The following is a 12764-nucleotide window of genomic DNA, read 5'->3' as shown; positions in this document are numbered from 1 at the left end:
TTGCCATGAAGCCCATGAGAGACACTGATGTGTGTCTCGGGGCTTCTGTGAGAAGAGCTTGGTTACCCACCGGGTCAGGCACCACGTCGGTGCTGTGAGGCATGGAGGGTGCTCACAGCTGTGCAGTCAGCTACAGAGGCCGTTCCCAGCATCCACATCTGACCGGGCAGTCACACCCAGGATGAGCTCCCAGGAAGAGGGCTCCCAGCAAGGGAGGGCACACCTGGGCGTGAGCTTGGAGGAGGGCAGAGGCACCTGTCACCGCTGACCCTGGGTGCAGATGGGCATGCCGGGTGTACTGACTGTGCTTTCCTGGGGCCTGTCTCCCTCCAGGTCAGCCTGGGGTCCTCTGGGCTGGGGGCCATGCACTGCCTCCTGTGGGCAGTGGGATCAGCACTTCCACTTTGCTCAGGGCTAGAGCAGGCTGCTGCGGGTGTGAAGACTTAGGAAACGAATTCGGAAGGAAGGAAAGGATTTTGCACTTCCCAAGCTAGAAGAACATGAATAGAGCTGGGCTGCCAGGCCAAGGGTCTGTAAGACAGCGGCTCTTCAGAGACTCTGCAAATGCTGAGAAAGGAAGGCTCCCCAAGGGCAGTTCCTGTGGGCGTTACCCTGAGTTTTCTCATAGAAGTCAAGTTCTTGGAAGACAGCGCTATGGTCAAAGGGTTAGTGAATTCTTGTGACCATTTCCCACGGAAAATATCAGAGAAAGTTATGGTGTTGATAAAGAGTCCCTGCGCTCGGCAGTCTCCACCCACTTGTCAAGTAAGATAAAGATTTTTGGAAACAAAATTTATGGCTGTTATTTGCTAAAGAGAGTAAGACATTCTTAGCACGCTCTGAAAAATAACCACTATTTGCTGTGTGAATGCAGATGAAACTCACACAAAAAGATTTATGCAGGACTGACATCGGGTGTTTGCGGAAGGTTCTCCACGTTCACTGACCTCTGATCCTCACTGCAGCTCTGCGGGGACCGTGGCCCAAGGATGAGTGAGCGTCAGGTCGGGCCGTGCCCTTAATCCCCTGGCCGCCCCTCACCACCAGGCAGAGACCTTGCTGGGACCCAAGGAGTTAAAGTGTATTCAGAGATGAAGGTGTTTAGGAAATGTTCTGGAACCTTCCAAACTGACTTTAGGCTGCGTGAGGTGCTTCCAGTTCAGTGCACTTTGGGCCCAAAAGTGTTTCTTGTCTTGTTAATGTGCTGTGTTGTATGCCATCACCGCATGGAGGTTTTGGCCATTTTTAAGAAGTGAATGGGCCCCTCCCAGGGTCTAGTTGGATTGAGAGACCACTGGAAACCCTCACCAAGCTGCAGGCAGGTAGGCAGGGGCCCCAGAGCAGGCCTGGGGAAGAGTCTCCCCCGCCCCTTGGAGGGTCTCTTCACATGCTGGGTGCTGCCTGATTCCTGCGGTGGCGTGGGGAGGTCACCCCACCTTGTTCCGAACCACAGCTCTGGGTGAGGAAGCCTGTCACCAGGTCAAAGGTCATTTGGGGGTTGGGGCGTGAGAACCGCAGTGCCCTGCTGGTAGGGTTGCCGCATGGGTGGCCAGGCTACAGCCTGGTCCCCGAGGCCGACCCATCCTGGGAACCCTGTGTGCAGCTCCCTGCCATGCTTGACCTTTGCCCTGTGGGTGGCTTTGAGCAGCGGAGACCTGGGTCTGGTGGTGGGCAGGGCAGGGGCGGAGGTGGGCTTGGGTCTTTGTGACACTGCACCAATTCCCATGGATTCTGCCGGCACCCACTGCCCTCCTGAGCAGAGCAAAGGCAGCAGAGGTGGATGCCAGGGTCCGGAGGTGGCATCTACTCATCAGACACTTTCTGTAGTTTTATAACAAATTTGGGGCCTCATGTTAGACCCCAGCCAGACCAGGCTCCTGTCCTGGGGCTCAGCTCCCTCCAAGCTGCTTCAGGTTCAGTTTCCTCCATGCTTACGAAACCGAAGGGCAATGGGCACAGTCAGGGAGGCGTCAGAGGAGGCACCGACTCTGCTGTTCACACCGGGACCTTCTGCAGACGGGGCTCCCAGCCTCGACCAGCCCTGGAACCCCCAGCACAGGGACGTCCAATCTTTTGGCTTCCGTGGGCCACACTGGAAGAAGAACTGTCTTGGGCCACACATAAAATTAACACTAACAGTAGCTGATGAGCTAAAAAGAAGGTCTGTGCCTAAAGCTCATGTTTTAAGAAAGTTTACGAATTTATGTTGGGCTGCATTCATGGCCATCCTGGGCCACTCACAGTTGCGCCAGAGCCTCAGGAGCGCGGGCCGAGCACCTGCCCTGCTTCACCCAGGGACGGGGCCCTGCACTGACCAGGAGGCTGCTGCCCTCCAAGTCCTCCCTGCCAGGAACAGCAAAGCACACAAACCTCCGAGAGACCTAATGGCTGCATCCTCCGTGCAGTGGGCACCACACTTGTCACCTAGAAGAGTGGGTTTGGCAGATGTCAGTTAATAACAAGGATGTAAGTTTTAAAATCACGTGGGGGTTTGTAAACCTGAGGAATTACAGCACAAACACTTCCATATTATTAAAAGAAACAGACTGGGAGCATTGATTTTGACTTTTCTTCCAAGTACTTATCTATGATTTAAGTGAAACTGAGCATTCAGTGCTCTGTGGGAGTGAAAACTGCAGGACCTTGCACTTGCCCACTGATTCATTCATTCACCCATCCACCCACTCATTCATTCAACTATCCATGCACTCGCTCATCCACCCATCCACTCATTCCTTCATTTATTCATCCATCTCCATCCAGTCACCCATTCACCCACTCATTCATTCACTCATCTATCCACTCACTCACCCACCCATTCACTCATCCATTCACCCACCCACTCACCCACCTATTCATTCATTCATTTATTCATCTATCTACTCACTCATTCACCCACTCATTCATTCATTCATCTGTCCATCCATTCACCTATCCACCCACTCATCCATTCATGTACTCACTCATCTACCCACTCACTCATTCTTTCATTCATTCATCCATTCACTCACCCATCCACCCACTCATTCATTCACTCATCTGGCCACTCATCCACCCACTCACTCATTCATACACTCACTCATCCATCTATTCACTCATTGTTTTATTCATTCATCCATCCATCCACTCACCCATCTATCTACGCATTTATTCATTCACCCACTCAGTCATCCATCCATCCTCATTCATTTATCCATCCATCTCCATTCATTTACTCATCCATCCACTCATTCATTCTTTCGTCCACCCACTCATCCATCCACTCATTCATTTGTTCATCCATCTCTATCCACTCATCCATTCATTCCCATTCACTCATTCATCCACTGATTCATTCATTCATTCATCTGTTTATTCACCCATCCACTCACTTATCCATCCATGCATCTGTCTGCTCACTCATCCATCCTACTCACTAATCTATCCACCGATTCACTCATCCATCCATTCATTCATTCATCTGTGCATTTATCCATACATGCATCTATCCATCCATCTATCCATCTATCAATCCATCTGTTCCGTCATTCATCCATTCACTCATCCATCCATCCACCCACTCATTCATGCATCCATCTGCCCATCCACTCATTTATTCACCCATCCATTCTTTCACGCACTCATCCACTGTTAATCTGTCATCCATCCATGTGTTTGGTGACGGCTCCTGAGGCCTCTGGGGGACAGTCAGCACCAGGCTCGGTGCTGGGCAGGTAGATGTAGTCTTTTTCCTCTTGAAGCTTCAGCTAACAATGCAGTGGCTTGGGGTTTGCTCACTTATTTTTATCTGTAGCTGTTCAAATAAAACAGAAGCAGATCCCTGGGGAAAGGATTTCCAGGGGCCAAATGGTGCCATTTCCAGCCTGGGAATCCCAGCTTCTTCCCCCTGTTGCCCTCACCTAACCCCAGCACACCAACCCATTACCACAGGTCTTGCTCTTCCTAGGTTGAGAAGAAAGAGAATCAGCGTGTACGTAAGGAGCTCCTGGTTCTAAATCTCGGCCTCCTGAGTGGTGGCCTCTGCTCCATGGGGACTCCTGGGGGTGCTGCTCTGGAGAGTTGGCTAATGCAGGGCTTCAGGCCAAGGTTTATGGACCTGAACAAGCTGTAGTGCAGACAGGGGTGGGAGGGTTTTGAGAACAAAGTGCTCTGTGTTTGGTTCTGCAGGTCAGGGAGCTTATCTGGGTGCCTTTACTCAAAGCCATTTCTGGGTCTTACATCTTTGGCTAGAATGTTCTCAGGACAACGTGAAATGTCTTTATCTCAGGAGTGTATACCAGAATGTTCTCAGGACAACGTGAAATGTCTTTCTTTCTTGGGAGTGTATACCAGAATGTTCTCAGGAAAATGTGAAATGTCTCTTTTTCTTTCTCTCAGGAGTGTATAGCGTTTTTAGGTTTATTCGTCTTAGCTTTTCTCTTGCTCATGGTTTAACCATCTTTCCCCTAGTTCGCTGGTGGAATTAGCATATGCTTTCTGCCTCCATTACTGTCTCAAATAATCAAACATGCAAATTAGGATACAGTACCCAGGGTTATAACCCTGTGGTTTCAGAAACCCCATTCCCATAGGTGTGGTGAACTGAGAGGAGATTGGCATAGTTTTTCCATGAATAATGCCTTTTTGCAACAATAAAACTTGGTATTAATACAGATTACACATTAGGTAGTATGACTAGTCTTGATTTTGAAAAATAGAACACACTTGCTGTAAAGCTGTGGTAATGCAAGCATTTGTGTATAGTTAGGCCGTTTGCTCACTAGTTCTTAGTTGTTTTCAATCCCTGGCTTCTAAACCTGAAAGGACACCTTTTGCATCCCTCGCAAGTCTTTTATTTCAGAGCCAGAGCCTCCTGCTTTGAGACAAAGCCCCATCACTTTCCTTCTCCTTCCAAGCCTAGAAACCTGGTGCCACCTCGTGTTGCTCCAGGCTCCACCAGTGCTCACTTGGTATGGCTGTTCTTGCCTTTTCTTGGAGTTTGCCAACCCATGACTAAAATTGGAAGTGAGAGAAATGAGGGCAGGCATGAGGGTGTGTGTTCCAGGTCTGCAGCCCTCCTGACCTTCAGGGCGGCCGCCCTCCCAACAGACACATGAGCTGAACACCAGCTCACCCTGACCCTTCCTTTCTCTTAAGGGAGTAAGAGTTTAAGAGCATCCCATCTTTCCTAGGACACAACTTTGTGAAAACACATCCAAGCAGGCCTCAGGAGGGTGTTGGCAAGGCTGGGGCGGGGCCTCTAGGCTCTTCCCACAAAAGGTGTGGCGAGGCCAGCAAGTGTGGGAAAGAGGTGGGAAGGAGGCAGAAAGGCTGTGCAGAGCCAGCCCATGAAGCCAGAGGCGCATTGCAGATGGCGCTGGGTACCTACCGCCTCTGTCTGCTACTCTGCAAAATGCTACCAGCACCTGCTAATCCTGACCTTCATGCCCCCAGGTGAATCCCACAACCATCCTGAAGCCAGGTTTCCTCATTCCTGATAATGGGATTAAAAAGACCTTCCTGGGTGTTATTTGTGAGGATTTCATAAAATAGTGTAAAAATGCTGACTCATACCTAGCATGGAGAGGCCGCTGGGACTATTCTGCCATGACTGTGGTCTCTTGGTTTAGAGCATTTAGGGCCAAACTGCTGGCATGGTTGACCCTAAGCTGGAGATTGGAGGCTGCTTTAACCAGGCTGTGGCCCTAGAATCTGTGGGCCATGGCAAAAGGATCCTGAAGAAGTTTCCGGCCGGCCTCTGCTGGCCAAGTGACAGGCAGGTGGTTCCAGGACTCGACAGCTCACTTGTGTCGAATGTGGACCTCGTCAGTGCGCTTTCATGGATAAGAAGACCCTTCATTACAGCCTCCATCCTCACCCAGTACCAATTTTGTTTCACCAATACTATAAGTGCAAATCAATGCCCGTGTGCCAAAGAAAGGTCTTTGGGGTTTTGAGAGACCTTTGTGTCAACAGGGAACTAAGGTCTTTGGGTTTTAGAGACCCTTATGTCGACAGGGAACTAAGGTCTTTGGGTTTTAGAGACCCTTATGTCAACAGGGAACTAAGAGTGGGGTTTTACTTGGAAGCATTCTTGTCCTCCTGGGCAGGCCTCTCCCCTGGACACACCGGGTAGCACTTCCTACGCAGCTGGAAATGGCCCTGCCTTTGCTTGTTGGTCTCACAGCAGTCGTGCCCCAGTCACTTCCCCTCAGTTCCCTGGGTGGGGCGGCCCTCCGGCTGCCCCGAGAGCAGCCTCTGATTAACCAGCTGATGCTTATGTTGTTCAGAGACCCTCGTAGTGTGCCGGTCAATGCTTGCCTTTTCTTTTTCTTTTTCCACAGGATTATTTTTACCCAAGATACTTAGGTAAGTCTCAATTACTTCTCTACTCTGGTTGTCGTAGAGGCATAGTTGGGGGTGCGTGTTTCATGTTGGAGGAATCTCCTCACCACGTAACTCTTGGAAGGAAGATTCTTAATCACATGGTGCACGTGGAACTGTCCGGAACATGCAGGTCAGAAACACAAGTTTCTCTGTTTGTTTTATACCACAGCTTTATTCCGTGTTAGTGGAACCTCAGGTGAATGCTGTTATCTGCAAACCCCTTCTCTGAGTTGATGCCAGGCTCAGCTCCTTGTCAGGACGTGTAATTGATTTTGTCCCCCGGTTTTCTGATCTCAGCACTAATCACTTCTGAAGTCATTGAGGACCCCAAAGGGGTCCATGTTCATGTGGGCTGTATTGACTGATATTTACCGTATTCTTAATTAAAACCGAAAACACTGAATAATGTTTCTGTTTAATTTGAAGAACGGGAATGCACAGACGTTATCTCAGCCATCAGAGCAGCTGGTGCATGTGGGGCGGCCTCCGGAGACCCCCACTGTACACTTGGGAAGGGAGGACAGCAAGAAAGTGAAAGCCAGAGACCCCGGGTCAGCCCGTTTAACTGACACCATCTTAGAGCTCTTTGAGAGCATTTCACTTAGAAGGAGAGAAATGTATTCCAGGGTCTTCCTTTTTAATGTTGCAAAGTGCATTTTAGTAAATGTCCTCTTAAAGGGTCCTTCCCTGGGTCCATATCTGGAACAAACACAGTGGGTCTGGCACTGGCCCAGAAAGCCCGGGCACCAGCGAGGACTGAGTTCTGAAGCAGGGGGTGGCCAGCTGTCCACAGCACACCCACAGGAGGCCTTCCGCTGTTCATCCATGCCTTTCTGCGCCTGGATAAGCAACAGTAACCCCCTGAAGGGCCAGGTCGAGAGGCCCCGCACCGTTCTGCACAGTCTCACGTTTCGGGTCATCCCTGGACGTGCATGTGCCAGGCCTCGCTTCCCCCCGCCGCCCTAGCGGGATGTCTGCTGTCAAGCTGTGTCCAGCCAGCCAGAGAGCATGGAGGGGCTTTCTCCAAAGCAGAGTGGCTTTCCAGTTAAGCACAGCGTTTCCCAACGGGGGTCAACTGGAAAATGAAGTTTAGCTTTTCGAGTACTGTCAGGAACTTAGTGAGCATTCCCGATGATTCTCCCTTACAGCAGGAGGAACCCCCTCGAAACGGCGGGCGGTGCTTTACGCACTTAACGACTGTGGGTGCACAACTCCGCTGAGTTGGTGGAGGCGGTTTCCTGTTTGTCGGGGTTGGGGCTAACATGTTTTTTATTAACACAAGCTAAGCGGCATTGTTTCTGGAGGATGATAGCACCCCAGGTAAGCAGAGTAACTGCCTCTCCAGAGCGTCTCAGAAGCGGAGGCTCTGCAGTCCATCCGGTCTCGTAAGGATGACTGACATCCGTTCCCTTTCTTCCTGCAGACTGCATCAACAAGTATGGGTCTCCGTACACCAAAAACTCAGGCTTCGCCACCTGCGTGCAAAGTAAGTCGGCCTCCTTTGCGCCTTCCTGGGAGCACTGTGGGTTTGGGCGGCTTTAGGCTTGGCTGTGGTCCCTTGCCGAGGCCTGCTCCCTTTTCGCCAAACTTTCTTTTTTAAACAAGTAAATTTTGACGTTTTTAGCAATAGGCAATAAATGCACATGGAACAAAATGTAAATGTTTCACAGGGTGTGATGTGAAAGCCCATCCCCGCCTCTGAGTCGTCCAGTCAGACACCACCGTAGTTACAGTTCCAAGAATCTTGTGCTTAGACATGTAAACATGTGTGAGCGGCCTTCCGCTCTTCACACGCGTGGCGGCTTAGCACACGCGGTCTGTCCCGTGCCTCTGCAACTCTGTCTGCACAGGAGACCCTCTCTTAGCCTGTCTCACCTTCACGCTGGCATTTCCAGCCGGTGCATCATGTGAGCTTAGCCCATGCATGTTGGCTGATGTCCACGTTATTTCCAATTTCCGTCATTATAAACAAAACTGACGTGACATCCTCATGCACCTGTTGCCTCCCACACGTCTGAGTGTCTGCGGGATGCGTTCCCAAGGATGGAATCACAGAGGCAGTCCTCATGTTTCCTTTGGATACAGATACTGCCAAATTATCCCAGAGCCAGCCTTAGCCTCCGCCCCTGCAGGGGTGAATGAACTGTTTTTTTAAACTTTTGATCTCTTCCAATGTAACAGGCGAGAAATGACATCAGTCATTTCAGGTTTTTTTTTTTTTTAACTAATGAGTAAAGCTGTGCTTCATAGGTTTAAAAACTGTGTATTTCTTTTCCTATAAACTGTTGTTTATATTTTTTGCCTGTTTTTCTCAATTTGTAGGAGTTTGCACATTAGCCATTGGTAGTAAAGTTATCAAAAATTTTTTCAGCTTGCCACAAGTCTTTTTTATTATTTCAAAATTATCATGCAGTAAGATTGATTGTTTTGGGTGTCCTGTATGAATTTTAACATACCTGCAGCACAACCCCCACAGCTCCCCTCACACTGGGTCTGTGGTCTGCTGGCGTCACGTGTGTCTAGTTTTAGATGAAAGTCCAGCTTGGTGAGTCCCTGTGGGCGCTGAGAGCGGAGGCGTGGCGGGACGGAGTCATCCTGGGAGAGGCAGGAGTCTCTTCCCAGGCATGGCTTTGGAGCTGGATCCCAGTCAGCAGAAGGAGTCAGAGGTGGCTCAGTCCCGCTCCCCAAGCCCCACGCACTGTCCGTGGGCGTCTCTGGCCTCCCGGACTTGTATCACAGACCCCAGCCCAAGAGACACAGGCAGAGGAAATGCTCAGTGTAAACATGGGAATGGGAGGGTGGCCCTGCCCTGTGGCCCGGCCTGCCCTGACCTGCAACCATGCACAGTAGCCAGGTGCCACATAGGGCCCAATGTCTGCATTTGGGGCAGAGGCTCCTGCGTGCTCAGAGGAGACAAGCAGATCCTGCCACGCGTGTTTTATCTTAGTGATTGCTAAACCAATCTCTTCTTTTAAATTCTGTATTCACACTTGTTATACTCTCTTAGTTCCTGGGCTTTAGGCTTCTCCCCAAGATTACAAAACAGTTATCTGCTGTTAGGTGTTTTCATCTGTGACCCGCCTGTAATTTCTTTTGACGTGATGGATGAGGTGGGGATCTAGACTGCAGGCTCAGTTCCTGCCCCAACACCACACATTTGAGTCTGTCTCACCCCAGTGCCTCCCCTGCTGTCCCAACACCACGCATTTGAGTCTGTCTCACCCCAGTGCCTCACCTGCTGCCGTCCTCATATGCTGGGTATTTGGGAGATTTTCTGCCGGGTTTCCACAGGCCATGGCCACAGCTTTAGACTCGGCCTCATGCACGCGGGTGGGTCTCCTATGCCCTCCTCAGTCTTTTTTCTGGTTGTCTTGCTTATTTTTTAATAAAACTAAACCTTAAAAATATTCTTAAAAACCTAAAAAAGCCCTTTAGATATTTTTAACTGGGCTTGCCATTCATATATCGGAGACTGTGTCTGAACAGCGTTGCGCTTTCCTAACCCCGGCACCGTCCTGTCCGTCCCTTGGAGCACTTTTCTTCCTGTGCGTCCCGTGCTTGCTTTGCTCAGTTCACTTCTGGCTATTTGCAGCAAAGAAGGCCGTCCTTTTCAAGGCATCGCCTCGCTTCCTTGCGTGGATGAAGAGGAGTGATTGCTACATGTTCCTTTCTGTTCCCGCCACCCAATAGAGTTATCTTGTTTTGGTTTATTATTTCCTTTGTGGCATCAGCGTCCCCAAGTGCGGCCAGCTGGGGAGAGGAGGGCAAGGTCAAGATCCTTGAGTTTGTTCCCTGTGTGATAGGAAGAGAATCTCTTGCTGTGGCTGGTGCCAGAGGCAACACATGCAGTTTCTAACGGGTCCACCTGCCCCAGGCCAGAAGCTCCGGCCACTCTCCCTGAGCCGGCCCTCAGAGGCTGCCCTGCCTGTGGCCTGGGGCTCTCAGCTTCTCCTCCAGAGCACATGGCTGGGGCCTCTGATGTTCGCGTGCCTCAAAAGATGCCTGGCAGTGAAGAAGGTGCTTTGGTGGCCTGGCCACAGCAGGCAGCCTTGCACTCCCTTGGGAAGGCGCCTCCCGGAGGACGCGGCTGGGGCAGCCTCACACTCTGTTCCTGTTCATCGGTTCCCTCGTGAAAATTTCTGACTTGGTGCTCACGGTGCTGTCCTGGCTTCAGTTCACTGGTTATCGGTCATTGTGAAATTAAAGCCATAGCCCCATAAAGTCCAAATTCAGCCCCAGACAAGCAGGCCCCCAGCGGGCCTTGCATGGGAGCCTGCGGCCCTCAGGCTGTCCCAGGACCCAGGCGGCACAGTGGACGGAGGGAGGAGGCCTGGGAAGAGTGTAGGCTGCGTTCCCAGGTGCCCCTGAAGAGCCTCTGCTTCCATTTCTTTCCTTTCCCACGGACACACCCAGCTTCTCCACTGCGAACGCGTCCGTCCTGCCCTAGCGGCCACTTGGTGCTTGGATTTCTCAGCTCCTTTGACCCATGGGTTTCCCCAGGAAGGTCAGGTCCCCACAGGCGGTGGCCCAGGCAGCGGTCACTGAGCCCCGGCTACCGGGATCCCACCCCCGCCATGGGGAGTGTCCCCTCGCCCTTCCCTCGGGCAGACAGGGCTCTGGTCCTCGCTCGTCACCACCCAGGGAAAGGCCCTGGCCGCCCACACCGGCTTCAGATTCCAGCCACAGCCACAGCCGCTCCCTCCTGTCCTTCAACGCAGTCATGGGCCAAGCTGAGATAAACCCTTCACTTCCTGAACTCTCCGCAGGCGCTGGCGCCCAGGGCATGACCAGCCAGGCCACCGATACCCTAGGCCCAGCTTGCAGGATGGGGGTCAGGGAGGTGGGCGGGGATCAGGGAGGTGGGCGGGGTCAGGGAAGTGGGTGCCCTCGGGGGTCTGCAGAGGTTTCTGTCTCCATTGCTTTCCCTGTTGTGTGGAGGAAATTCCACAGATATTTGCTGGGCACCGGCTGACTGTCCACCCCTCAGGTGTGGTTCCGTCCTTGCATCCTAGAGGTATCAATACATTCCCAACAGGGAAATAAACAAATGAGTTGGGGGAGGCCCCGGGGCAGGCGGCATGAGACTGGGGACCGCTTAAGAGCTGGGCACCTGGCAGGAGCGGGCACTGTCCCTCAGCCTCAGGGACAGAGGTCTTTCCGAAAGGCATTCCAGGCAAAGTCAAGACCGGGTTCCCAGCCCTTTGCATCACATGGGCAGGTGTCCACTTCTGAAATGGCTTTAATCTCTAACCAAACATCATAGCGGCAGCGCACAGCATCCCCCAGACATCCCTCCACGGTGGGGGCCTCTGAGGAGGTCAGGTTCTGGTGCCGGAGGGTTGGGCCCTGCACAGGCCGCCTGCCCTGCACGTGTCTGACTCCCTCCTGCCCCCAGAGCCTCTTCATCTGAGGCCAGGGTGGAGAAGCGGATACGCCCCTCATTTCTCTAGTCCAGGCCAGACCTCCCCGTTCCAGGCCCTGCTATGACCACGTCGACGTCTCCAGACGCCCCGCAGACACAGCACCCAGGTACGGCCGGGCGACAGCAGTGTCAGGGATGGGGCCCCGGCCGGCTCCTGGCAGCTGTGCTGATGCAGAATCCCTGGTCCTGGTCCTCGTTTCCTCATAACTCCGAAGGCCAGCCCCAGCCCCTGTGTGCTTCAGAGTAGAAAGCGTTTATAGCAACCTGCTGAAAATAGCATCTTAGAAACACTTCGAGACGTGAGCTCTGTCCACACCCACAAGTGTTCTGTTGTCAGTCATTTGTGCAAAACAAGCAAACTGGAGGTGTAGGGAGGAAACTGTGGGGTGTACTGAGGAAACTGAGGCTTATAGAGGAAACTGTGAGGCAGACGGAGGAAACTGAGGCGTATGGAGGAAACTGAAGCATACAGAGGAAATTGAGGCGTATGGAGGAAGCTGGGGCGTACGGAGGAAACTGAGGCATATGGAGGAAACTGAGGTATATGGAGGAAGCTGGGGCGTATGGAGGAAACTGTGAGGTGTACAGAGGAAACAGGTGTACGAAGGAAACTGGGGCATATGGAGGAAACTGAGGTGTATGGAGGAAACTGGAGCGTATGGAGGAAACTGAGGCATATGGAGGAAACTGGGGCGTATGGAGGAAACTGTGAGGCGTACGGAGGAAACTATGGGGCATACGGAGGAAATTGAGGTGTATGGAGGAAACTGTGGGGCGTATGGAGGAAACTTTGGGGCATATGGAGGAAACTGGGGCATATGGAGGAAATTGAGGCGTATGGAGGAAACTGTGGGGTGTGTGGAAGAAACTGTGGGGCGTATGGAGGAAATTGAGGTGTACGGAGGAAACTGGGGCTTACGGAGGAAATTGAGGCGTATGGAGGAAACGGGGGCGTATGGAGGAAAGTGTGGGGCGT

At 52.0% G+C, this 12764-nt stretch overlaps 1 protein-coding gene across 1 annotated transcript in view; it reads left to right on the top strand.

The window, feature by feature from the left end:
- The window catches only part of GAS6 (growth arrest specific 6), a 47291-nt gene that overhangs the window by 9209 nt on the left and 25318 nt on the right, over window positions 1–12764 (top strand). The window contains exons 3-4 of the mRNA XM_024353505.3: window positions 6324–6348; window positions 7790–7852. Of these exons, the coding sequence (XP_024209273.2) occupies window positions 6324–6348; window positions 7790–7852 (88 nt within the window). The remainder of the gene's footprint in view (window positions 1–6323; window positions 6349–7789; window positions 7853–12764) is intronic.

Source organism: Pan troglodytes, chromosome 14 (genome assembly GCF_028858775.2).
Source record: "Pan troglodytes isolate AG18354 chromosome 14, NHGRI_mPanTro3-v2.0_pri, whole genome shotgun sequence".
In the NCBI taxonomy this organism is placed as follows: Eukaryota; Metazoa; Chordata; class Mammalia; order Primates; family Hominidae; genus Pan; species Pan troglodytes.
Note: the sequence above shows the minus strand (reverse complement) of the source record. Positions and strands in the feature narration are given on the sequence as shown.